The sequence below is a fragment of the Sceloporus undulatus genome, chromosome 5, assembly GCF_019175285.1.
Source record: "Sceloporus undulatus isolate JIND9_A2432 ecotype Alabama chromosome 5, SceUnd_v1.1, whole genome shotgun sequence".
Taxonomy (NCBI): domain Eukaryota; kingdom Metazoa; phylum Chordata; class Lepidosauria; order Squamata; family Phrynosomatidae; genus Sceloporus; species Sceloporus undulatus.
Genome location: NC_056526.1, coordinates 16,881,453 through 16,906,870, shown reverse-complemented (window position 1 = coordinate 16,906,870; position 25,418 = coordinate 16,881,453). Strand labels below are relative to the sequence as shown.

The 25,418-nt window shown below is 40.7% G+C and overlaps 1 protein-coding gene across 1 annotated transcript in view; it reads right to left on the bottom strand.

Annotated features, from left to right (window-relative positions):
- Window positions 1-8,702: 8,702 nt before the first annotated feature.
- The window catches only part of EPS8 (epidermal growth factor receptor pathway substrate 8), a 124,499-nt gene continuing 107,783 nt past the window's right edge, over window positions 8,703-25,418 (bottom strand). Inside the window, 13 exon segments of the mRNA XM_042467849.1 lie at window positions 8,703-10,345; window positions 11,756-11,802; window positions 11,805-11,834; window positions 11,837-11,863; window positions 11,866-11,885; window positions 12,680-12,716; window positions 12,719-12,787; window positions 12,790-12,851; window positions 14,551-14,569; window positions 14,572-14,667; window positions 14,670-14,708; window positions 14,711-14,765; window positions 23,683-23,820. Of these exon segments, the coding sequence (XP_042323783.1) occupies window positions 10,232-10,345; window positions 11,756-11,802; window positions 11,805-11,834; window positions 11,837-11,863; window positions 11,866-11,885; window positions 12,680-12,716; window positions 12,719-12,787; window positions 12,790-12,851; window positions 14,551-14,569; window positions 14,572-14,667; window positions 14,670-14,708; window positions 14,711-14,765; window positions 23,683-23,820 (753 nt within the window). The 3' untranslated portion in view covers window positions 8,703-10,231.

Here is a 25,418-nt window from a genome sequence, read left to right as displayed (position 1 = left end):
GCAGGTTGGGCTGAAAGGTTACAGAAAGTGCAATATTCACGGTTCAATCTGAACAGCGATAGACTTTCTCCATGTATCTCCAGTGAGGTGTCTATAAGTCAGGAGCAGGCAGGGTTAATATTGGATAATACCTCATTTGCATCTGGTGAAGGATGAGAAAGTGCCCTGTGTTGGAAACAGAAGATGGGTCATGATGGTACTGCTATGTAATGCTGTATAATACTAAAAAGGACTTTCAACATGGAGCATGAAATGGGATCTGAAGCCTTCAAAAATGAACTGGTTCAAAGCTAGAGAGAAAGTTAGAGAAGATCTTGATTCCTAACTTACAACATTTGGAGGTTGACTGCAACATAATCTTGGAGATCAGTGGCAATTTTCCATTGAGGTTCCTCATGAAGTTAAATGCTTCAGTACAGAGGTGTCTTTTTGACTCAATAACTAGCCCAGGGGAAGGGGAAAAAGATTGCACATCTGGATGTGGAGTGGAATTACGGATGGACACAGCAGCACAGCAGTCTGATAAGACTGCTTCTGGGATGGGCACCATCACTATACCTGTTGTATCATCTGACTCAGGCTTTGCAGCTGTCTATATTTTCCCATTTGTTTTTATTTTTTAAAAAATGTGTTTACGTTGTGGGTTTTTTTTTTAAAGAAAGTTAGTCAATGTTTTGTGGAGGGAAGAGGAGTAAGGGGGCAGAGATCATCCCAACTTCATGGGTTGACGGTCTGAAAAAACATAGGATCCAGAAATGAGAATTCCATTTTGGAATGCTAAGAGGATTCAAATGGCTTCTTTGTTCAGCCATGTGTGCTCATGTGTCACACTTCAATTCACTGCCAGGTATTTTCTGGAAACAGTTTGTGTAACTTGCAATGTTGCCTCTTTTATTTGGTCTCTGTATTTGATTAGACGTATTCTTAGATGGTGACAAAATGCTGTCAGTGCAGTATTGATGGCATTTTAAGGCCTTCTGTCCTCTGTTTGACTTCCTCCATTTCACTGGAAATTTCCAAAGGAAGTGGAACTCACTGTACAGAAAGCCAAATGAAGCAAGCCAAAGGGAAAGAAGAAACACTGAATCTCTGCTCATGGTGGAAAAAACATAGTGGGAGTACTATGTTTTTTACTCTGAGAGTAATAAATGGTATAGGGAGTAGAGTTTTGGACCAACTCTAGGTTTAGATCTCCACTGAGCCACAAAGTTTCCTCACTGAGCCCTTATCTCAGCCCAGTCTACCTCATAGGATTGTTGTGAGGATAAAATGGGCAAGTAGACAACCATATGCAACAACCTGAGTTCCACAAAGAGGGAACTGTAATTATCTGGAGCCTTCCATACTAAAGCCTGGTAGGCTGGATAGCATAGATCTCCATGTGCAGAGTTACATATTAGTTGTACTACACAACCCTTGTATTCAATGGCAGCATGTTGCACAACTGAACCAAAATAGCACATGGACACCAAATGCACAACCAAATGTACATCCACAATGGCACCACATGTGCAATTCTCCTTCTGTGATCTTGAACTGAATAATAGTTCAGCAACAAATGCCAGTGTCCGCTTACTTCTATATGGAAACTTCTGCATGAGTAATACATCCACAGCATTCTGGCTGTGAGGTGAAAGTCTAGAGTTGGAGTGGGATTTGAGGTTCACACTCAGTACCTGTTGTTGATGCACCTATCACACTGTAGACATTGGACAATACAGGAAAACCCATTACACCACCCAGCTGGATTTGGGAGGCAATGGTATCAAGCAGCTGTCAGAAAGAAGTTAGATTACTCCAGATGCCAGCTCTATGTGGCATCCGAGGCTATTTCCATGATTCCCCAGCCGCCTCACCCCAGAAAAAAAAAATGGCTGTTGGAATTCAATGGCAAAAATCCCTGTTCTAATGGTCTTTTTATTGCTTTGACGTTGCCTGTCCTTGAATTTGACAGTGGCATTTCAGCCATCAGCAAAGTATCCAAAGCAAATGCTGGGTTAGACTCCCTGAGGAACAGCAACAGCAAATCCAACAGACAGCGTGCTGAACAGGTGTCTTTGCTATGAATTTTCTTGTTTAAAATTGTATTTTTCTTTCTAATAGGAATGAGAAGAAATCCTTGCAGGATTTTATGAGTCATTGTGTGAAAGTAACTTTGGGGTCATAGGCATCTTGACTTGGGTGGACTCGGGAGGGCACCATTTACTTGGCTGTCACAGGTAGTTTAAATATTCTGGAGAGCCAAATAGGCAAACATGAGGAGGATTATCCTTGGAGACATGGTAGAGGCTGGTGGGGTGTAAGGCCAATGGGCTGGTGAATCCACTCTGGGGTTTGGTAAAGGAACTATCACAGGTGCTGACTTACTTCATGTATGAGGATAGCAGGACTGCCAGGGTGAGATGAAGCTAGCCTCACCTGATTCACATTGCATTGCTTTCCACGGGATGGACATCCAAAATACATCTCCATTGAAGCACAATTGAATCACTAATAAATATCTGTTTAAAGCATTAGAACTTACTTGAATAATGGGACTTAACTTGCTTAGTTTAGTTAGGAAGTTTAGGTTGAAATCCTGTTAATCCCATCTAGAGTAAACCCATTGAATCAACTGTAGGTAAATTCAGTGGATTCAATGGGTCTACTTTAGTCATGACTACTAGGAAGTTTTAGGCCTTAATAAAGTGCACATCCTGTGCATGTTTATAGAGAAGTAAATCCCACTTAAATCAAGGCCCCATTCCCACTAGCTCATTTGCCCTGGATAGAACTGGGCAGATCCGGTTGCCCTCATACCGAATCTGCTCGGAAAGAAGTTCGTACTACCCTTTACCTCGATCGATGCAATTTGCCAATCTGAAGTTCACATTTGCAGTACCGCTTTAAAATGGAGCCTCCTTTGTTGTCAATCAAATTCACTTCCGCTTTCGTCAAAGGTGACATATCCTACAGCCATTGGCCAACCAAATGGGTGCTTTCCCCCTCCTTTTTAAAAAAACCTGGCAGCAGTGTGCACATATTCTGTCAACTTGTCAAATTTAAAAAACTCCAGGTGTGTGTGTGTTTGGATCATTACAGACTATGGCAACCCTAAAACAACCCTATCCTGGGGTTTTCTTGGCAAGATTAGTTCCAAAGAGATTTGCCATTGCCTTTCCCTTGAGGCTGAGAGAGTGTGAGACTCCTCCAAAGTCATGGGTTTCCACAGCCTTCCCTCTGAATGCTAGCCTCTAGCTTCCCCTTCACTTCCAGCCCAGCATTTCCTCCTCTTTGGAACATCTTCCCTTCCCTTCAAGCCCAATGCCACCTCCGAAGCCCTTGCCTCCCCCCCATGCCATCATCTTCCTGTCATAATAATAATAATAATAATAATAATAATAATAATAATAATAATACCTCACCTCAGAATGCAATCTCTGCATCCTCTTTCTTTGCTTTCCCTCCGATTGCCACCCCACAATGCCTTACATACACATATACATATGTAGCAAAAGCATTCACACATTGTATCAATTTGCCAAATTTAAAAGGAAACACAAGCATTTGCATATTCTGTCACACACACACACACACACACACACACACACACACACTTTAAAGAAAATGCCACTTGAAAAGTGATGTGCTGTGCCGGCAACAAGCAAAGGAAAGGGAAGTGTAGCACAAGCAGACACATTCTATCAATATGTATCAACCTGTAGAACAAGCATTCGCATAATCTGTCAAAAATAAAATACAGGTGAGGCATGTTGCACCCTCTGCCCTCCCTCTGACCTAAATCCCTCCCCTGAACTTGACCCGATCATGACCAGGCCAAGTTCACATTTGCCAGCAGCACGGAAGAAACAGGTTTTCCTAAAAGACACGGAAAATAATCCACTTTCAGAAAAACCACTCCAAGGGGGATTTGCCCTGGATCAAGTGTGAAAGACCCTAATTCTGATGTGTTTAAACTGGTGCCAATGGGAACTTCCGACTTTTAATCTAGGTTACAATTTGGTACAAAAGGTAGTCTGAATGGCCCCAAAATTAAGTATGCATAGGACTTCAGGTTTGATTGTCAGGGCACTATATTTTTGGAGGCGAGAGTTCTGTTTTTAAGATGATATCCTTTACCCATTTGGACAAAAGGGGGAGGGAGGTCTTTTTTTTTTTTTTTTTTTGCACATCTATACAATAGTGCAGACATCTCCCTTGGACCAACAAGCCTCTCAGATGCCTATAAATAAAGCAAGATGGAATATTGTGATCTGTAAGTTGACCAGTTGCTGACAAAGCAAATGCTGTCTTTATTGTGGGAAGAGTGCGTTTTCAAGTACCAAGGAAACAAAAGGAAGCAAAACTCAAGCTATTAGATAAATTGTCTTTAAGCCACAAACATAAATGGACATGGTGTTTTGTAGCCAATGATACTATATGTACATGCCAGGAAATGTGAATATGAATTAAGGTGCCATGTTTTCCTTGCCAGCCATTTGTGTGTGCCATGATGTAGGATGGTGACTTGTGTGCTTTACTGAGCCATGCACCTCTTTGCAATGTCCTGCCACTTAGTTACATGTTTAGCCTCTTTAAGAATGTATTACACTAAAACTAAACAATGCAACCACGTTCCCAGAGTCCCAACAGAAAACCAACTCCACTCCTGAATTCATAGTTTTACTCTTTTGTTGCCATTAGAAAGTGCTTTAAAATTTTATTTGAATTTGAACTGCACTTTTTTCTCTACCCTGCCCCCCTTCACAAATACACATACACACATCCCTGATATCAAAAACTAGTTCTAGGGAAAGACTTGTTGAAGAATGGTTCAGACTCTCATAACTCTACTCAAAGCACCAACCTGGTACAATGATATCAAGTATATTTACAGTTTAGGGGACCAAACCCAAAGATCATTCATCAGTTTGAGCTAATAAATAGGCTTGTTGTACCAGATGGCTGTAAAAACACTTTGTTTTGCAATTTTTGGAAAGATGGAGAGGGGAAAAAAATCTCCAACAATTGTGTTGATTTTGTTCTGTTGGAACTGTTCTGAGTTTTGCAGCAATGTGTAGTAATCTGTGTTAGGCTTAGCTTATTTGAGGTTGTAGAGTATAGAATCTGAACTTGGGACCAGAGAGCTGTGTGAACATGAATGGCAAAAATAACACTGATCAAAGCAAAATGTCTGCTGGATGTTTAATTTCTGGAGGGTATTTTTGTGGGTCATTGTGCAGTTGCTTGCAAAACTATTGTCGTTGAACAGCAAGAAGACCAAATTAATACTTTCCTACTTTAGTAGGATACCAGCATTTTTTTTCTTTGTCAACTTCAGAATCTCAGCAACAGAATGCTAAGAAATCATCTCTGAGAAGAAGCAGGGAGATGAATGAGCAAAAGTTGGTGGAGCAATGGTCAAAGTAAGAATGGTCCAAAAGATGTTGCCGTAAAGCAAGGAGGTGTCGGCCAATGGCGGGCAAACAAAAAAAAATTCTCCCTGCATCTCATTTCAACAGACTTTGCTTCTCAGAATGACATTTTTTTTTAATTTAAATAGAATGGCTGCCTCTCAAACAGCATAGTCAAAGAGCTGTGGTACTCAGAAAGTCATCAGCAGAATGCATTCACCCAACTCCAAAAGATGTCCAGTCTTTAAGAAAACTTCCAGGCACAGAATAAAAACAAGTGCGGTGCATGCCAAACACACTAGTTTTGCCAAAGAGTGCCTGGCATCCTGTTAGTGAATTACAATGGCGTCAGACTTGCCTCATTGAAATTCACTTGTACAGTGGTTGCATTGGGTTCCAACCATTTTATGTTCCAACCATGCAACTACCTAAATCACCCCAAACCCAACCTGTAAACAGGGCACCCCCTCCCAAAACCCAGCCGTTTCTGTGTTGTCAGAGAGCAGGGTATATATGGGGACCTTTTCAAATATTCTTGTATAAATGGATTTCCCAATGGCATTGGTGCAATGTGCCATATTGACTGGGTATTCTGGGTGTTGTTTCTAAAGTCTGCTGTGAAGAAACTTAACACACACACACACACACAGATCTACCTACTTTAACAGTATGTTTTGAATGGTGAAGAACTCTTTAGACCAACCTCTACATAATTGCATTCCATTTGTAATTGTAATTTGGCAGATGTTCTATTCTTCAGAGTATTTAACTTGTTGATTAATTCAAATTAATTTTAATCAGAATTAATTTGAATCAGAACTCAAAGTGACCTTAAGAAATTGGAGAGCTGGGCAAAACTAGCAAAATGAATTTCAAATGGGAGAAATGTAAAGTACAACATTTAGACAGGAAAAAGAAACGAAATGGACAGATACATGACAGATGACACCTGGCTTGACAACAGTGCATGTAAAAGCGATCTAAGAGTCTTTGCAGATCACAAGCTAAACAGGAGCCTAAAGTGTGATGTGGCTGCAAAAAAGCCAATGTGATTCTAGCTTGTGTCAATAGGTGTATAGCATCTAGATAGAGGGAAATACAGGCGGCCCTCTGTTCTTGTGCACTTGAGATCCGCGGTCTTGAATATCCATGGGGAGGGGGCAACCACAGTTAATTTCAATAGGGTGTGCCCCGCAGTGTATGCGCTCGCAGGCACATGCCCCATTCAAGCCTATGGGGCTTGAATATCAGCGAGTCTCCATTTTTGCATGTGGGGTATATGTGCCCAGAATGAATCTCCTGCAAAAATGGAGGGCCGACTGTAATAGTATCATTCTATTTTGCTCTGGTCACATCTCACCTGGAACACTGTGTCCAGTTCTGGGCACCACAATTCAAGATGATTGTTGACAAGCTGGAATGTGTTCATGTGTCCAGAGGAGGGTGACCAAAATGGTAAACGGTCTGGAAACCATGCCCAATGAGGGGTGGCTTGGGAGAGCTTGGCATTTTTAACCTGAAGAATAGAAACCTAAGATGATAATCATGATAGCCTTGTTTAAAAATTTGACAGGATGCCGATCCAATTGGGAGAGGTGGGAAGATATAAATAAACTGTATTATTATATTGAAATGGAGCAAGCTTGTTTTCTGCTGCTTCAGAAATTAGGATACAGAGCAATGGACTCAAACGACAGGAAAACAGAATCCTAAACATTAGGAAGAACTTCCTGATGGTAAGAGCTGTTAGGTGAACAAGTTTAAAAGCACCAGTGGATCAGTGCAAGACCTGCTCCCTATTCTTTCACCATTTCAACTCCATAACACTGGTATTGCCCAAGAGCCCTTAGTGAAGAACTTTGTCAAAAGCTTTTAGAAGCCCAAGTAAACAATGTCCACCATATCATTCCTGTGTGTTTACTGACCCTTTCAAAGAACTCCAAAAGGTCAGTGAGACAGGACTTACCTTTGCAGAAGTCATGCTGATGCCTTTTAAGCTGGCCTTGTCCGGCTGTATCAAGGATAGACATTGTGTGACCCATGACCTGCATGTGATCTCTGGACCACACTTTTGTGCCCCCAACACCCCTCACCAGTCCTCCACCCCCACCCTAATTTATTTATTTTAAATTCAATGCAATTTTGGTGAGATTTTGGTGTAAAAGGCCCCCTAAACACATGAAAACATGCAGAAATATCACATCCCCACAAGCACCACAGAATCTCATAGTACCCCCAATTGCTTCTGTTTTCTTCTGTAGTCCCTTTAAAAAACGCAATAGGTCATGACATGATATCATTTTCTCTCGTCATTTTGAGAGAGACTACTGAAGAAAACAGATATTTGGATTTGCCATAGGGCAGTCATTCCCAAACTTTTCTATGTGCCACATCTCTCGGAAATGTTTGTTTAATGTTTGCACTCACTAGAAAACCAGTAACACATTTGAAGATGAAGTCTAATTTCTAATTTTTAAACCACAAATTGAACCACATACAATACTGCAAGTGAACAGATTGAATTTAAAAACAACAACAACAACCACAAGCTTTTCACCCATGCATAAAATGCCATTCTAAGTCGAGCAATTAGATTCTAATTCAGAAAAAGGTGTAAACTGTTGTAAATTCTTTCCTTTTGATGAAATAAACTATGGGACTACTATCAATGCAACATAGCCACTTCTCAAAACCCAGGGCACCTGGTTGAATCATGATTCATGATTCAAAGACATAAACCACTCTTTGTTGCACCCCCTGAAATTACATCTTGTACCAACTTGGGGTGTGGGTACCCCAGGCTGGGAACCCCTGCTGTAGGGGTCAGGGGAGGGAGAACTGGTTCCTGACTCCCCCATGGTTGCCTACCCCGCTCTATATGGCTCACACCTTAAATAATGCACTCCATCAAGGTAAGTAGCTTGTACTTTCCTGGACCCCTTTTAAAAATCAGTGTTACACTGCTTCAGTCTTCTGGTATAGAGGCTGGCCTTAGGAGTGTGTGTGTATGTGTGTGAAAAAAGCCATTCCTTGGGTTCATTAAGAGGTCTACCATTTGAATGTGGTGATTTACTTGCTTAGTATATGTTAGTCAAAACCTCTCTCTCTTATAACTATCTTCATTAGCCCCCCCCCCCTCCCCATTGAATATTCTGGTTAAGTTGCAGCTATTTCTCTTATATTTTTTAGTAGTGAAGACAAAAATAATTAATTTACCTACTCTGCAATCATTTTGGACAAAAGATATTCCAACACCTATTGTTCCTCTCCCTGCTTTTATCATGACAGATAAAGCAAAGCCATTTCATATACATCAAATAGTGTTTATTGCAGACTATTGGCTGAGTCATGTGAAAAAGGCACCATGAAAATTAATAAAACTAGATGATTAATTTCTTCTAAATGACATGATGGGCTTTTGATGCCTTTATATACAAGTGACAGAATAGAACATTTTGAATAGAGAAAATAAAAAAAGTCATGATGGATTCCCCCCCCCCCCAATAATGTTTATTAGGATTTTGTTTTTGTTTTTACTATGCTTAGCTTAGCCATATTTTAAAAGATTTAATTTCAAAATGATCACTTCATTCTCTCAAATATATATTTTTAACATTTATAAATACCCTTACTGTCTGAACCTGCAAAAACTGGGCTATCCTTTCTATTTCACTGGTGAAGTTAAAGCAGAAAACCAAAGGCAATACTCTTAAGAAATAATACTGTGAATAACCACATGGATAGCCCCCCAAAAGAAGGTCCAACTTCCCCCTTTTAAAAACTGATACTTGTGCTATTGCTTCCATTATTGGTGGCTTTATTGGTTTGTGCTTATTCCCAGTGGAACAGCAATAAAATTGGAATCCAGAATAAATTATTTTGCTATCTACATTTCCATTAAGAAATCATCTCTTGATGCTGTCCAAAGGATTTAATCTGTGCTCATATTAAGATCAGGGTTGTGGATGATACCAAAACCACATGGCCTCCATTTTCTTGGCAATCAGGAACTTTTTAAATAAACCTGGATAACATTATGCTAAAAAATGGAACAGGAGAGTGGTGTCTAAACCCTTCCATGTCAGGGTGCTGGTGAATCATCTTCAGATTTTAGTCTGAACACGAAAATTGCTCCCCTGGGCACTAAACCTTCTCTCTTATATAAGTTTAGCACTTTGGACAGGTCCTTTAAAGTTCATACACAAATTCAAGAGTGAATTCACCATTCCATTGATATGGTACCCACTATACACCACTGGAAAGAGGCCATCACTGGGGAACAAAGCAATTGGGATGAAGAGACCCCTGGCCACAGTGAACTCCTTAGGATCCCCAAGGGCAGTGTGGTAAACATATGCTCAATGTCCCTTTCAAATCAACGGGACTACTCTGGCTGGATCCCACACGCCCTTTGGGTTCACAACCAGATCGAAGACTTCAACATGTTTTAAACCCGCCAGCTCAGTGTTGTTGAATGGTCAAAATCAGTGATGGGATTTCACTTACCCACTCACAAAGAAGAAAAGTGTGAACTGATGTTTTTTTCCACCCACCAGCCTCAGGAGGACTGGTTCAGAACCCCTGAAAAATTCTGCCTTAAATATACTTTTAAATCAAAGGGGGAAGAAGAGGGCAACAGTAGCTCTACCTCACCTCCCCTTTAATGTCCCAACTGCATGCTTTCTTTATGGCATCAAATTGTATCTACATAAATAATGACAACCAGCCAGACATTTCCCTTTCATGGCTTTCTAAAACAAAGTGCGATGGAACAATGCCAGGAACAATGGGATCTCTCTCTCTCTCTTTTTAACAATAACAAAACATAGAAAAGACATTTAATGACCACTGCTCTCATCAAAAGACTCCACTCCTGAGTCTGTTGCAGCTGCGCTGAGTTTCTCTTGCCGTCTTCGCATGATCTCTTGCAATTCTGAACTTCCACTGGTAGCCTGTGAAATCAGAAGAAAGACAGGGGGAGAGACTGCGACCCAACACCTTTCTTTTTCTGCACAAGCAGATCTTTCTGAGTTCAAACATAAAATGACTGAATATAAAAAATACTCAAAGCTAGGTTCCAGATCCTGTATGGCACAGCACTGTGTGATTGGCAGGAGGAACTATGCTATATCTATCATCTGAAATTCTCCTCCTCTCAGGCTTGCTGTTTAGCCAATGCAGACCTCCCTCCCACCCTCAACATTGCTGATGGAAAGGGGAGACCAGAGAAACATTTGGCTGTGTCCCATAGCTAGCAGCAACTTGATGACATAAGCTGTTGAGATCCACCAAGGTTTTCCAGAGTTATCAAAGGAAGATATCATCAAAGTTATAGCCTTTAATGTTATGAGACTGGGTTTGGCTATTCTTTCCTCCTTCCCTCCTTTTCTCTCAGCTTGATCGTAAGAACTTTTTAAAAAAATCATGTCTGTTTTGGATTAGCTTCATATTTCCATGTATCTGATCCTGGACAAACCACTAAACCAGGAATGGGCAACTGTGGATGGCTAGAGGGCTTCATCACCCCCAACGAGACATTGGAGGGTTGCACCCTGCACTGCAACCACTTGCACACAAAAAATGGCCTCTAAATGTCATCTAGGGATCATGGATGCATTGTCACCTTGTTCTGAGCCTTTCCTGAGTCTCTAGAGAGCATTCTGGGGGGTTTAAAAAATTAAACTAGGGTGTAGCATTACAGTTATATTATTTTTTAACCCTGGGAGCCTGAGGGCCAGAAAAACAGCCGGGGGGGGGGGGCGGCTGCATGTGACCCACAGGCTTCACTTTGCCCACTAAACTATGAATGCAAGTTAACATCAGACCATGGTTTATGAAGATGGCTTGTTTCAATCATCAAAGCTAAGACTTCAAAGACAAATAAACTGTACTTAATATAAATGAGAAGGTTCTGATCTCCTTATGCCTGCTAATTGGAGAAGGGCCACTAGGTTTGTCTTGGCTTGTTCTTTTAATATTAATCTAGGGTTAGTATTTACAACTAAATGTGAGCAAATAATAGTACCCTGCTTTCAAGAATGCACTCACACTGCATTGCATCATGCCTAGGTACAGAAACATCTGAGTTTCCTGAAACTGTGTAGCAACTACCTTACAGAGCATGGAAAGTTACTTTTTAAAAGTAAGTAATACTTTGGGAATGTATTTTATTCTCCTCTAATACAAAAAGTAGTAAGTTAGAGGTAGCACTGATACAAAAGTGCTAGTTATGAAGTAATTTGTTATTTTCTAACTCATTACTTGCAACATCTATTAGTTTCGCTCATTCCATGCTTGTGAAAAGACATCAACTTTCTACAGATAAAGTATGGTATTTATGCAGGGGAAAAAAGCCTCTGTACATACCTCCAGTGTAGCTTTTGAACAGTATTTTGGCTGTAGACTCTAGTCCTTCAGGACACACTGATTTTAACTCATCTTGTTGAGAGAGAACAGCTGAGCACCAGTAAAACACCAAGGCTGTTGACAGTCCTGTATGATTAGCAGTAATATATGAACAATAATGATTTACAGTCATGTTTTATATTTTAAAAAACCCACCATACTAACTGTTAATAGCATGGTATAGCAGTCTGAATCTTGCATTAGGGCTGTTTGACTCTGGTTTAACTGTCAGGGCTCAAATGCTATGGAATGCTGGGACTGTAGTTTTTGTGAGATATTTTGCCTTCTCGGCAGAGAGCTTGGGTGCGACAACAAACTATAAATCTCAGGTTTCCATAGGAGGGAGTGATGACAGTTAAAGCACTGCAACTCCATTAATTCTGCAATGTGGGATGCAAATGCAACTAACAAATGAATAACTAACTCCATTTAAATGCGGCTATTGAAAAGGTTCTCTGTAAGGTATGGGGATCTATTTTAATAACTGGCTGTGAACAGATCTACCCAAGAAGGGAAACATATTTTTTCCCAGGGCATTTCTCTGCTTTGCCCAATGGAACATGATCTGTGCTCTACCTCCTCAGACTCATTAGCACTGAACAATGGTTCAGTGGTTTCCTTAAACTAGGATCCAGCACAGGGAGGTTCACTTTTGACAATATTTCTCCCAACTTCGACACCCAGTACCTCAAGAAGGCAGGGAAGGCAGAGTCAAGTAAGTTCTCCCACTCAAAATTGTTGTAAAAGACCTTGGTTTCAGAGCCAAGGGTTTTGCTGTCAGGTCTTATGGCCAGGGGATGGTGGAGAGGGTAGTTTCACAGTTGCTAGGCAGACAGCAGGCCTTTAGCATGAACTAGAGAAAAAGGGCTCTAAAGGCACACTGAGTTGAATCTTTGGCCTGTAGCCACATTTTCACATTTCTGGAGAGGAGTCATAGTTGATGTTGACTACTGGGGCGTTAGAGCGTGGCACATGGAATTTCTTTTGGGAGCACTCCGGCCAATGGTGAGTCGGTGAATGAGTTCATCCGGGACTTCTCCATGAGATTCCTTCCTAAAAGAAGAAAGAGAAAGAAAGGACTGCTTTTCAAGATTTATAAAGAAGTGACTGAGTCCCTTTCCAGATCACTGCCCCAGTGCAAGGTCCATTGTGTTGCCCCTTGCACACTGCAGAGGCACAGTGAAGAGGGTATAGTTTTTGTTGCATGGATGATTTCAAAAGCCTTGTGCAACATTACACAAACATATGTGTAACAGTGTAACCCATTCTAAATATAATAGCAGGATTCCATGTTGCTGATATGTTAATTTAGGTCTTTAATTGCCTTCTCTGCAGAGTAATCCTACCATCAGGTGGTCTTGGGTGAATCACACACTCTCAGCCCTTGAAAATTCTGTGATAGGGTTGCTATAAGTTCGAACAACCTGAAGGCACACAACACAACTGTCTATCAGGACAGTTATGAGGGGTGTTAACTGACTAGGAAAATAGAACAAGTGAGATATGTCACCTGGAGTCCCTGCACGGGGAGGAAGACAGGAGATGAGGTGATGATGATGATGATGATGATGATGATGATGATGATGATGATAGTAATAATAAATAATAATAATAATAATAATGTGGAATCAATGGTAGAAGCAGGGCCACCCAAGACAAATGGCAGCCTAAAATGGAGCATCCAACCAAGGCAAGGTATGTAGCGGAATTTGGAAGAGTTAAGTAAGAGTCATGAGTCATGAATATGTCTTTAACACATTGCTGTTTATCGTTTTTTAAAAAATATTTTCACAAAAGCAATCAAAAACAGAAAAAGCCCCACCCCCATTCATTGCACAATGTATTTGATTTGATTCCTGCTTTTCTTCCAATAGGGAGCCAAGCGCTCTTTAATAAGTCCTTAAAGAACAATACTTAGATGTTGTAGTTTCCCCCAAAATATCTGTTACAGATAATGTTTTATAATTCACACATGCACTTTTAAGCTCTAGGACATAAAGCTAATTAAATTATTTGGATACAAAGGCAGAAAATCCCATAGGCATCTCTCCTGCACCCCAATAATAAAAAGTATATATATAACAAATTGGATAAAGAAGATTTGTCTGCTTTGCGTGACTGCCTAAATCTCTTGCTTTAGGCAACGGCTTCATTCTGTTCAACATGAGCTGAATGCTTAGTGACAATAAGCTCAACAGAAGGAGCATAAGAAGCTGTCTTATACTGAGTCAGATCATTAGTCCATCTAGCTCAGACGTCCAGTTAGGTCAATCCTTTCTCATTTTACCTAGGAATACTAGGGATTAAACTGGGACTTCTGCATACAAAACATTTTGCTTCCAAAACCATCCTCTACAGCCCTTTATTGCCTCTCCTGACAGTGGAGGCCCTGCCTAATCCCTCCTGGAACTGGTAAAATTTAAACCGAGGTAGTGTGGTGTTCAAAATGTTGTGTGGATTACAGATCCCAGACCTAGCCACACAAGCAAGGGTGACAGATGCTGGGAGATGTAATCTAGCAACATCTGGAGGGTTGCAAGATTTGCATTCCTGTTTTAAGCAGAGATTGGGGACAGATCATGAGGGGTTTGTTCCGAGATCAAAAGGGCTAGAAACCTGGCTCTCTTTTTTAAAGCTGAAAGTGAAAAATCTGCTGTGTCCAGATACACTACATAAACGTAAAGAAAGTAACCTCCTTTTAACTCACATGATTTTCTTATATTAAACAACCAAGCACAAAAGACAGAGACACTCACGATCTACAGGAGTTGTTTTTGCCTTTGTGCATCTCTCCCCACCATCACTGACGTGCTGCTCTGGCGGCTGATGGCTCAGGGTACCTTTGGCACAGGAACAGGGACAGGTGCTGAATGCTGGGAGGGAGAGGAACGGGAATCGGTGTCTGAGGTGCGATGGAGCAACAGGGTTTTGGGTCAGTTGCTTTGGAACAAAGTCTGTCCTTTGCTTCTGCAGGTATGAAAAGAAATTGTTTTAATTTTGGACAAAGATGAAAAAAAATCTTCCAGGGTTTTGGGGAAAGATTAAGCCCTCTACAAAGAAAAAACATCACACAATGAATCAGTGAGGCATGCCATAGAGGCATGACAAGGTAACACATATACTCCCACAATGGGAGGTTGGGAAAAAACAAAACAAAGAAGCTGGAATTTACCAGCAAGTTGTGGAGGATAGCCAAGAATTATACATCCATAATCATTTGTATTTATGGTCCCTACATATTCATTATCATGGCACTATGGACACAATCCTAAAAGTCCCCTGATCCTTTTTTTACCAAGCAACGGTCACTGCGAGTTATGGAGGCTGCTCTCCTATCAACTGGGGTGCAGTGTACTGAGTTTCCATCCTTCTGCCAGCAATCTCTAGTGAGAGACTGAGAGGTGGAGTGTAGGCAGAGTTCATGCTTCTGATTGTTGCCCCAGAGTTCACTGGAGGGAGGGAAAAATCTGCAAAAGTCACACAAGGGGTACTGGTATCTGCATGATTTGGTTCCAGGACACATTCACCCACCTGTGGTAACAAGATCCATGGATGCTCAATTCCCATGAATATAATGGATATCAGAATGATGTCCTTTATATAAATAGTAAAATCAAGGTTGCTTTTGGGAATTTTTTAAAAATATTTTAAAGTCATGGATGCTTGAATTCATGGAAGCAGAACCATGGATATGGAGGGCCAACTGGATGTTAGAAATAAAAAAAAAACCTGGTGTGTCTCTCAGTGTGTCTTTGGTGGTTACACAGGCCGCCCCTTTGGGGCAGCCTGTAGGCGCTTCTCTCCCCACGATGGGGCTCAGCCCAGAACGGCAGCTTCTGGGGCCCCGATCCACCGCTTTCCAGGCCATGGGGAAGCGGCAAAAGCGGCCTGGAAAGGGGTGCCTGGGGGCTTCAAGCCCTAAGGACACCCGGTGGCAGGGGGGAGGAGGAGACTTTCTCCCTTGCAGCATCGCTGGCGAGCTGTCTAAAGCGCACCAGCGATGCAAATCACGGAGCTCTCCTTTGTGCACCGTGAAAAGGGTGCTCTAGGTACCCTCACCGGCACAAAGGCGGCACGTTCGTGACGTCGTAATGGCGGCCCCCGTGTGGAACGGGCGCCGCCATTTTGTACGGACTTGACGTACTAGGGTTAGGGGCGTCCGGAAGGGACGCCCTTTCTAACCCTACTACGGATCATTCCATGCGGAACGGGCCTTAGCCTCTCACTGTCCTTTCACACAAAAGTCCACTCTGAATTCTCTTTCAAGTTTTCTGAATTGGAGGCAACCCAAGTAAACAATCAATCAATTTTAGTAACTAATTAATGGTTTTGGTCTAATAATCTTTAGATCTGGGTGGAATATCGTGCTGCTGTTGTTGGAAGTCCAACAGTCTTGGTGTTCTACTGAAGATCATGGGATCTATCAAGTTGATCCTGATTTATCTTATGTCAATGTCTTTATAGCCCAGTTTGTTTGGCTTAAATCTAACGAAGGTTCATGTCATCACCCTCAGTTGCAATCCTTTAATATTAGACAGTTTGCTATAAGAAACAAAGTGTGGAGCAGGCTTTTAGAAGTGCAACAGATTTTATGGCCAGTCTCCACAAAACTTTTAACACACAGCATTTTTGCACAACGTTGTATATGAGAGAATTACCTCTGAGAGTTCTCCCAGTAATTGCTATGTGAAAAGTGAAGTAAATGAAAGCAAATTAGGCAGGTAAAACAACACTGGACCTTCAAGCATAAATTGGAAACCCTCCAAAAATTAAGTGGCATTCAGTGGCTCCTGACAATGGCACTAGCTTGCCAATTTTTCTATAACAGCATTCTTACAATCACTCGTGGCCACAAAGGTGAAGACATGAAATAGAACAAACCATGGCACAGGATGCAATTAGACAATACATTATATTGTGTCCTAATATAATAAAATATATCATGTTATCTAACTAATTACATGAGGCAATACACCATCTTTTCTTCCCTGTCAAATACCATTAATATGGCTGAGATATGCACAAAAGTACTAATGGACACCATCAGGGCTAGAAACCTATTACAAATAGAAATCTTTGGTTTTGAACCAGAATTCTTCAAGCAGTTTGTATGGGATTTTGCAAGGCATATTTTCAGTCCCTCTTCTGGAATGGAGACTGAGCTTAATGCCCAACTTAGAAACAAAATAAATATAACTGATTGGGAGGGTGGGGATGGGGAAGAGGCATAGGGCATGTCTGCTCCTTCTTTTCCCCACCTCCCATGCCTTTAACTGGCTTCCCAAAGGGAATGCGGGGGAAGAGGAGGTATAGGTGTTTGTCAGCTCTTCCTCTTTCCCCACCCTCCTGTGCCCACAGAGAGAGCTCTGTATGCCAAAAAGGGCACGTGTGCTATAGGTTCTCCACCACTGGTCTAAGGGATACCAGTGAGCACCAGTATGGCATAGTGGTTTCAATGTTGGACTATGATCTAGAGATCAGGGTTCAATTCCCAGCTCTACCATGAAACCCAGTTGGTGACCTTGGCCAAGTTACATGCTCTCAGCCTCAGGGGAAGGCAATGGCAAAAGATCCTCCTCTGAACAAATCTTGCCAAGAAAATCCCATGACTTAGGATCACCATAAATTGGAAATGACTTCAAGGCACACAACACATGCGCATGCACGCGCGCACATACACACACACCAGCTTCTTAATATATCACCACAAATATGAATAGCTAAAGCAAAGTTCACCCAGTCTCCATACCCACTGTGGGTCACACCAACACTTCCTTAAGGAACTGGCTCCGGTTTGCTCAGAATGGTGGCATGTTTCTGCTGCAGCAAAGCTTGTGAGTGCCCTCTTTGTTTTTAAAGAATACTCATGGTCCCTGGAAGCTTTGGGTGTGTGGTTCTCTGAGAAATGCTCCAGGGTCTGGAAGAATGGCCTTGTAGCTTAATACGGAGTGTGGCCAGTGTGATTCCTACACAGTGACAGGGCCTTCTCAGTGGTGGGTGCTATAAACAGAGATTAGCCAGATTCCCTCCCTTGCTCACTCTGAATAGATAGTAACGGGTCCAACATTTAACAACCAACCTGCTCTTTTTTATGACATTCTTGGTTATGTTTTTACTGCTGTTGGTTGACTACTGACTCTCTTTTAGTGAAGTACTATGTACGCAACTGCCGTTTGTTTAATATAAACCTCTTTGGTTATTTTTAACAGGAAAATGGCATATAAATAATGGATTAAACAAATAACTATAGATTTCCCAGGTTAGATAAATGGAGAAGGGATGTAGAGGTATAGATCTCTTTCTTCCTAGCCCTATTCAATGTCACTGCCAAAAGGTCACTTTTTTGGCCCGTATCCTCCAACTAGCATGGCCAACAGACAATGTTGTGTGGTGGATTCTGGAAGCTACAGTCCAAAAATGTAAAATTTCCAAAGTCTGTTTTCTCTGAATGAAAGAAACCTCTGACCCTACACTCCTTGTTTTGCTCAGTACAAGTGGATTTACTGCTTTATTTTTCTCCATGCAACCTTTCTATCTCAAAATTGTGTGGACAAAACACACAAAGAAAAATCCCCATGTGAACTTGGGTACAGTTCTGCATGCTACTATTTTGTTTTCAAAAGCAGAGTCACTTCCTTTGGATAAATCTTTTTATCCTGGGTTGGGGGGGGGGGGAAGGAAAGGGAATTCAATGCACTCACGACTGAATTGCACTTCCACTAAAAAGAGAAACAAACTATCCGTTTATAGCTAGAATGCTACTGTAAGGATTATTGGCAAAGACTTAATGGCAATTCTGGCAAGCACAGAAGGAGCACCTGCCCATGTGGATTCCCTCACTGTAACATATTTCCCAGGCAGTGGAGAAAAAAAAAGGGGTTGGGAAAGGGAAAGAGGGCACTTGGCAGGAGATACTTGTGTTGGACCTGCTGATGCTGGCAGCTGATCTGGGCCTGAGAAATGTGTGTGAAAGAGAAGCTGTGCTCCCACAGAGAGCCATTTGCTGGAAATTGCTAAATAAAGACACTTGGGGGAAGGTTTTCTGGTAGAGTCCAAAGAATGTGCAGGGCCCCAGAGACCAGGAAGCCAAAACTGGCAAAGAATCCTTGTTGTCAATTGCTGTCAAGTCAACTTAGATTTATGGTGACCCTATCAATGAGAGACCTTCAAGTCATCCTATCATCAAAAGCCTTGCTCAGGTCTTGGAAACTTAGACAGTAGCTTCCATGACTGAATCTATCCATATGCGGTCTTCCTCTATTTCCTTCTACCTTTCCAAGCATTATTGTCTTTTCTAGTGACTCTCTCTTCTCATGATATATCCAAAGTACATCAGTTTCAACTTAGTCATCGTGGCTTCTAGGGAAAGACCAGGTTTGATTTGCTCTAGGACCCATGTATTTGTCTTTTTTGCAGTCCACGGTAACCGTAGAACTCTTCTCCAAAACCACATTTCAAATGTTTGTTTGTCAGCGTTAATGGCCAAGGTCCTTTGGCAAAAGGAATGATAATAATTATCATAGTAATTTTAAAACTCATTTAAGCAGTGTGAGTACTGAAGAGCCAAAATGGAACATGCTGAACTATATGAGGGCAAGGATGGACAAAATCAGTCTGTTTCCACTGTTTCCCAATTTTAAGTAAGTTTTCTCATCTTTGTTCTGTCCCATTTCCATGTTAATCTGCATGGGAATAAAAATGTGTACAAAATCCATATTTAAATATACCTTTGTGGGTGTATTCCTTCTTTGTGTGGGCCAGATATCCTTCTCTAAACTTAGATAAGAGCAAGACAGAACTGGAACTTTCTGGATGGATTAGGAGACATCACCTGACCCACTCTTTTACTGTAAGAGCTCCCCTGATTGATTTCTTGGGAACTCTTAGTTTTGGCTACAACCAGTAGGCAGCAAGTGACATACAAAATGACCCAGATGTGACCAGTTAAAGACTCTTAGCAAACTCAAATCCTGGCATGATTCCACTACTCATATTGCTTCTTATCTTTGCTTGGATGCTACATAAACCCACAAGAGTATATCATGATGGCACCCTTCTCTTGTTCTGCTAATATGAACCAGAATTGTATGGCTCATTTTATTTTATTTATTACACTTATGTTCTGCCTTTCTACGAAAACATGATCCAGACTGTTAAATATTGACCAATAAAGAATTCCAGTCCTGCTTCCCTTTTTCTAGGATAAGGGCATTACCAGATTGCTTGGAGACGTGTGGTATTTCAAGAAGGAACATAACACAGATTCTCTTTTCTTCCTTCCCCCATCTGTGGAGAGGGTTTGGAGTGAAGATAAGAACTAGGGCACAAGATACTACTGTGATGCTGGCACTTCCCCTCTGACCATCTTGTGTTCATGGGGACAGGAGGAACTGAGGTCTTACCCTGCTGGTCTCTGGCTGGTTGGAACTTAGTGTTCTGTAGCTTGGGTAATCTTCCACCATAGAGAAGACAGATTGAGAGGCAACGGGAGATGGAGCTGTATTTGCTCTATTCTGCGTTAAAAACTTTGCACTTTTTCTCAAAACAAAATCTTCCTAGCTTTTCAATGCACCTCTGTTGGGGCTTCAATGTGATCTGCCAGGTAGGTTCTTCCTAGACTCAGATATGCTTTTTGTCGGAGATAGAACCATTTCAGAAATTCCATTCTTTGGCTTCAGAAACCTACCTTATTTAAATACATGTTTAGTTTGTTTCAGAATAACTAACCCATTTTTAAAATGTCGACAATAGGAAGAATAAGAAAGAAGGATATTGAGAAGCTGGGACTGTCCAGAGAAGGGGGACCAAGATGATCAAAGGTCTGGAAACCAAACCTACGACAAATAATGAGAGGGTTGGGTATGTTCGTTTGGAAAAGAGAAGACTGAGAGGTGACATGATAGAAATTCTCAAATATCTGAAGGGTTGACCTTTAGAAGATGGAGCCAGCTTGTTTTCACCTGCTCTAGAGACTGGAATGAAAGCCAGTGGATTCAAACTACTGTAAAAAAAAAGAGAGAGAGAGATTCCAACTAAGCATTAGGAATCAATAGTGGAATCAACTGTCTCAGAGGGTGGTGGACTCTCCATCTTTGGAGGTGTTTAAAAAAAAGTTGGATGGGCATCTTTCAGGAGTGCTGTAATTGAATATTCCTGCATAGAAGGGGTTGAGTAGATAGCCACTTCTTTTCCTAATAAGCCATCCAGAGCCAATGCAAAGTGTAAGAGAAACCTGAGTATAGTCTCATAAATATGACCATAATTAGACAAATCTCAAGAAAGACAGAAGTATCAACACAGCAAAGTGTTGAGCATGCATCACTTCACTCAGTTCAAACACTGCAAACTAAGCAAGGAAAAGTCAGGGCTACTGTTTGTTGCAGTTTAACATAAAGGTCCTTGACCCAATTCTCAAATCATACTTACGCATGCATCCTGATTGCCCTTTCTGTGGGCTAAATCCAATTGCTAATCCCAACTAGAGCAGAATCATTGAGTCCAATGCAGAATGCAAGTCAACACTGATACAGGTCCTGATGATTCACTATCCAGTTTGGTACCTACTCTAGCGGAGGCTGGATTTAGCCTTTTGTTTTCAGTAGAAGTCTGCTCTTTTTTAACCCAACATGTGGTCATAGGAATCATTTGAATTTCCTGGTTTTTTTAAAATCCCAATCCTACCAGTATACCCCCTCCACAAAAAACAAAACAAAAATAAACAAACAAACAAAAAAAACAACAACAACCCTATCACACTCATGTAGAGCTTAATTCTACTGGAAGCCCAGCTGGTTTCTGTGCTGAGTGTAGAGAGAGATAGAATGAGAGCTAGAATTGCTGGAAGTGGAAGAGACACTTGTCTCTATGGTGAATTGGGAGTAGTAAAATAACTTCCTTTGTTGCCTGTCTTGTTTATTTCACTATGCTCAGTGTGGTCTGTGTGACTGCAAAGAGGTAACCTCTTATCTTCTCTCCTTCTCTACTGTAGGTTAAAAGTTGTTTATGACTCTTTGTTCTCCTCTTCTTCCTGTCCTGAGTCTGAGAGGATGAACCACAAGGATGCGTTGTCTTCTTATATTGCCACTTTATTGTTACAAAATCAATCTAGTATCTAGGAAAATAGGCAATCACTAGAAAATTCTATACTTTGTTACAAGAGTCCCTAAAGCTGACTCTTATCAGTGAAAGTAAGAAGAAAAAGTATCCTTGTAGCAGAGCTTCATGGTTTGTCCTCTCAGACTCAGGGCAGGAAGAAGAGAATAATAGGGTTCCCTACTATCCCTGGTTTAAGGTATCACTGGGGCTCTTGGAATATAACCCCTGCAGATACAGAGGCTGTACTGTAGATGTTAAAATTCTGGTATGAGATCAGGGTCAACGTATGTGTCTGTATTTTATTTTACTGAACTTTTACTTGTTTGTGTTTTGAATAGCAGAAATTAATGTACTTCATGACAACACACCAGTCAATTAGAAGATCTATGCCAAAGCTTTGAAGCCAAAAATATTTTTCAATAGCACACAAGGGCTACATACAAAGTATGAGAAATATTTGGGGCATTTAAAGCCTTATAAGTATCTTCTCTAAGAATTCCAAACTATAAAATTATCATTGCACACACATGCAAAAGTCAATGGAAGTTACAGTTCACACTTTCCGAGGGAATCAGAGTGGAGGAGAAACACCCTACCTTAAATAACTCAAATTCCCTCTTTGGCATCAACAGCTGTTAATGTATGACAAGTATTCAAAATTAAAACAAATGTAAAAGCAGAAATTATACAATGGCAGTGATAGTAGTGAAAGGGATAGTGGGAAACCACAGAATCCCTCCAAACTAAAAACAAAAAACACTATAAAGACTCTGCTCTGTGTTGCAGGGAGGGATCAGTTCAGCTTGCTTTTTAAAAAACAGTGAATCTATTCTGCATTTGCATAATTATCTACTGTGCCCTGAATCCAGAGCTTTGAAAATTAATGTTAAAATAATTAGCTACAGCTTCAATTCCAAAGTGCCCCCCAAAATCAGTTATGTACCTTTATAGTTACAGATTTTTAAAAGGCAACTCTTTATCTTCATGTTGTTCAAAAGAAACTAAAATAATATTTGGTGTTACTTTAAAAAACACACATCAGAATGCCACAAGGTACAAAACATGCCTAAGCTGCCAATAGTACAATACACACCTAAGTAGTGAAGTTACACCCTTCTGTATCTATCAAAAGGAACTAAAATAGTAACAGCTACACCATAAAAGAAACAATCTTCCTCCTTGGAAATTCTAGCTAGATATAGTTTAACAAGTTTAAAACAAATAACATTCAGCCATGCCTGTTTGGGGGAAAGGCTGAACAAGGGAGTAAAAAAAAAAGGTCTGTGGCATAGCCCTGCCAACCTATGCATGACTAGCAACATGAAAATCTGCCAGTTTAATTCTCAGGAGTTTCTCAGATTCTTAATGGTAATCTTGATCCAACCCATTTCCATATTGAATGGTGACATCAGGCTGTGAGATTTTTCCCCCCATACAATTTGTTTTTGCATTTTCTCATGTACATTTCCCCATGAAATGTTTGCATTTATGCACACATTTTCTTAATATACCTATTTTTTTCATGCATTTTTTGCAGTGACTAGAGAATGTTTGCATACATTTTTCAAATGTACACATTTTTAGTCAGGCTCTGAACAAATAGCTTTGTACACATTTTTCTCCTCTTGATCTTGGAAATGCATACATTTCCAAGATAGGATGCATTCTATTTTATTGGAGTTCTTAGGAGGTGCAAAATTAGTATTTCCATACAGAAATGCAAATCCAAGGGATTTCATTCGAATCCAACCCCTGACATGACCTTTCTTTAAAAAAACCCTGGGGATACCTGTATAGTATGTGTATAAGGCAGTTCCGCAGAACCAGGTTCCTGAGTTCTGAGAGGCTCTAAGATGTTGTTTGGCACAAATCCCGTGACTCCGTTTGCATTTTGAACTTTCCACCATTGCTTCCTGTCATCGAGGATCTGGAAGAAAGGAAATGGTATCACAAGAAAACTGGTCATGTCAGTGGATAGTGGTCCGGACACTATATTCAGAAAACCTAGCAAACGGGGGACATTTTTGCCATATATTTTTGGGACCATCCAAGCCAATTTAGGCCCAGGAAAGGCCTTTTCTAAAATCAAGAAGCATAGCAGAACTGACTTCCTTGTTACTTAAAAATGCTCACTTCCCATGCCTCCTAGAGGTTGTTTGAGGGCAAAAATAATTTTTGAATTATTTTATTTTATTTTATTGCAAGGATTGCAGCCCTCAATGATTTACCAGGGGCCTAATGCAGTCCCTTAACTTTCCCTAGTTGCCCAGCCCTTTTTTCCTGTCACTTGACAGCCTAAGGAATGCATTCTCCATGGTTCTTAGCTTAACAGTAATGCTGGTGTTTGAAAAAAGTCTCTTTTTTAGACTACAACTACCAAACACATAGCCAGCATGCCAGTTTTGGGAGGAGGAGTCCCCCCGCCACAAAAAAAGGGGAGTTTTGTGAATATTCTGGATAAAGTATATAAGCATATCCTTTGCATGCAGAAAGCAACATTTCAAGATCTGATAATCCCAGTGAAGGGGGTTAGGTAATAGCTGATGGGAAGATCCTATGACAGGAAAGCTAGAGAGCTGCTTTAGGTCAAAACAGACACCATTGATCTAATTGACAAACCATATCAGGCGGCTGCAGGCTGAGTCTCCCTTATATATAATTCTGAAATCCAAAATATCCCCAAAACCAAAACATTTTTCATGGGTGGGTAAAACAGTGACACCTTCATTTTGTGATAGTACACAATGTACACAAACTTTGTTTCATGCATAAAATTATTGAAAAGATTGTATAAAATACATTCAGGCTATGTGTATAAGGTGTATATTAAACATAAATGATTTTTTTTGTTTAGACTAGGATCTCCTCTCCAAGGTATCTCATTATATAAAGATATACAAGTGAGCACTAAAGTTAGAATCATCCAATCCATTGTATTCCCCATCACCATGTATGGATGTGGAGCTGGATAGTGAAGAAAGTAGATAAAAAGAAAATAAACTCATTTGAGATGTGGTGCTGGAGAAGAGTGCTGAGAATACTGTGGGCAGCCAAAAAGACAAACAAATGAGTTATTGAACAGATCAAGCTTGAAAACCAAGATGACTAAATTGAGGTTGTTGTACTTTGGCCACATCATGAGAAGGCAAGACTCATTAGAAAAAATAATGCTTGGGAAGGCAGAAGGCAATAAAAAGAGAGGAAGACCACATGCCAGATAGACAAACTCAATCAGAGAGGTCAGAGAGGCATGGATTTGCATGAAATAAACACAGCAGTAGAGGATAGGCAGTCTTGGAGATGTCTCATCCACAGGGTTGCCATGAGCTGAGGTTGACTCAAAGGCAGCTAACAACAATAACAAATGCAAATACAAGTATTTCAAAATCCAAAATCTGAAACACCTCCGGTTCCAAGCATTTCAGATAAGCAAGACTCAATCTGCACTTGTGTTCTGATTTACTCATTTCTCCAATAATAATAATAATAATAATAATAATAATAATAATAATAATAATAATAATA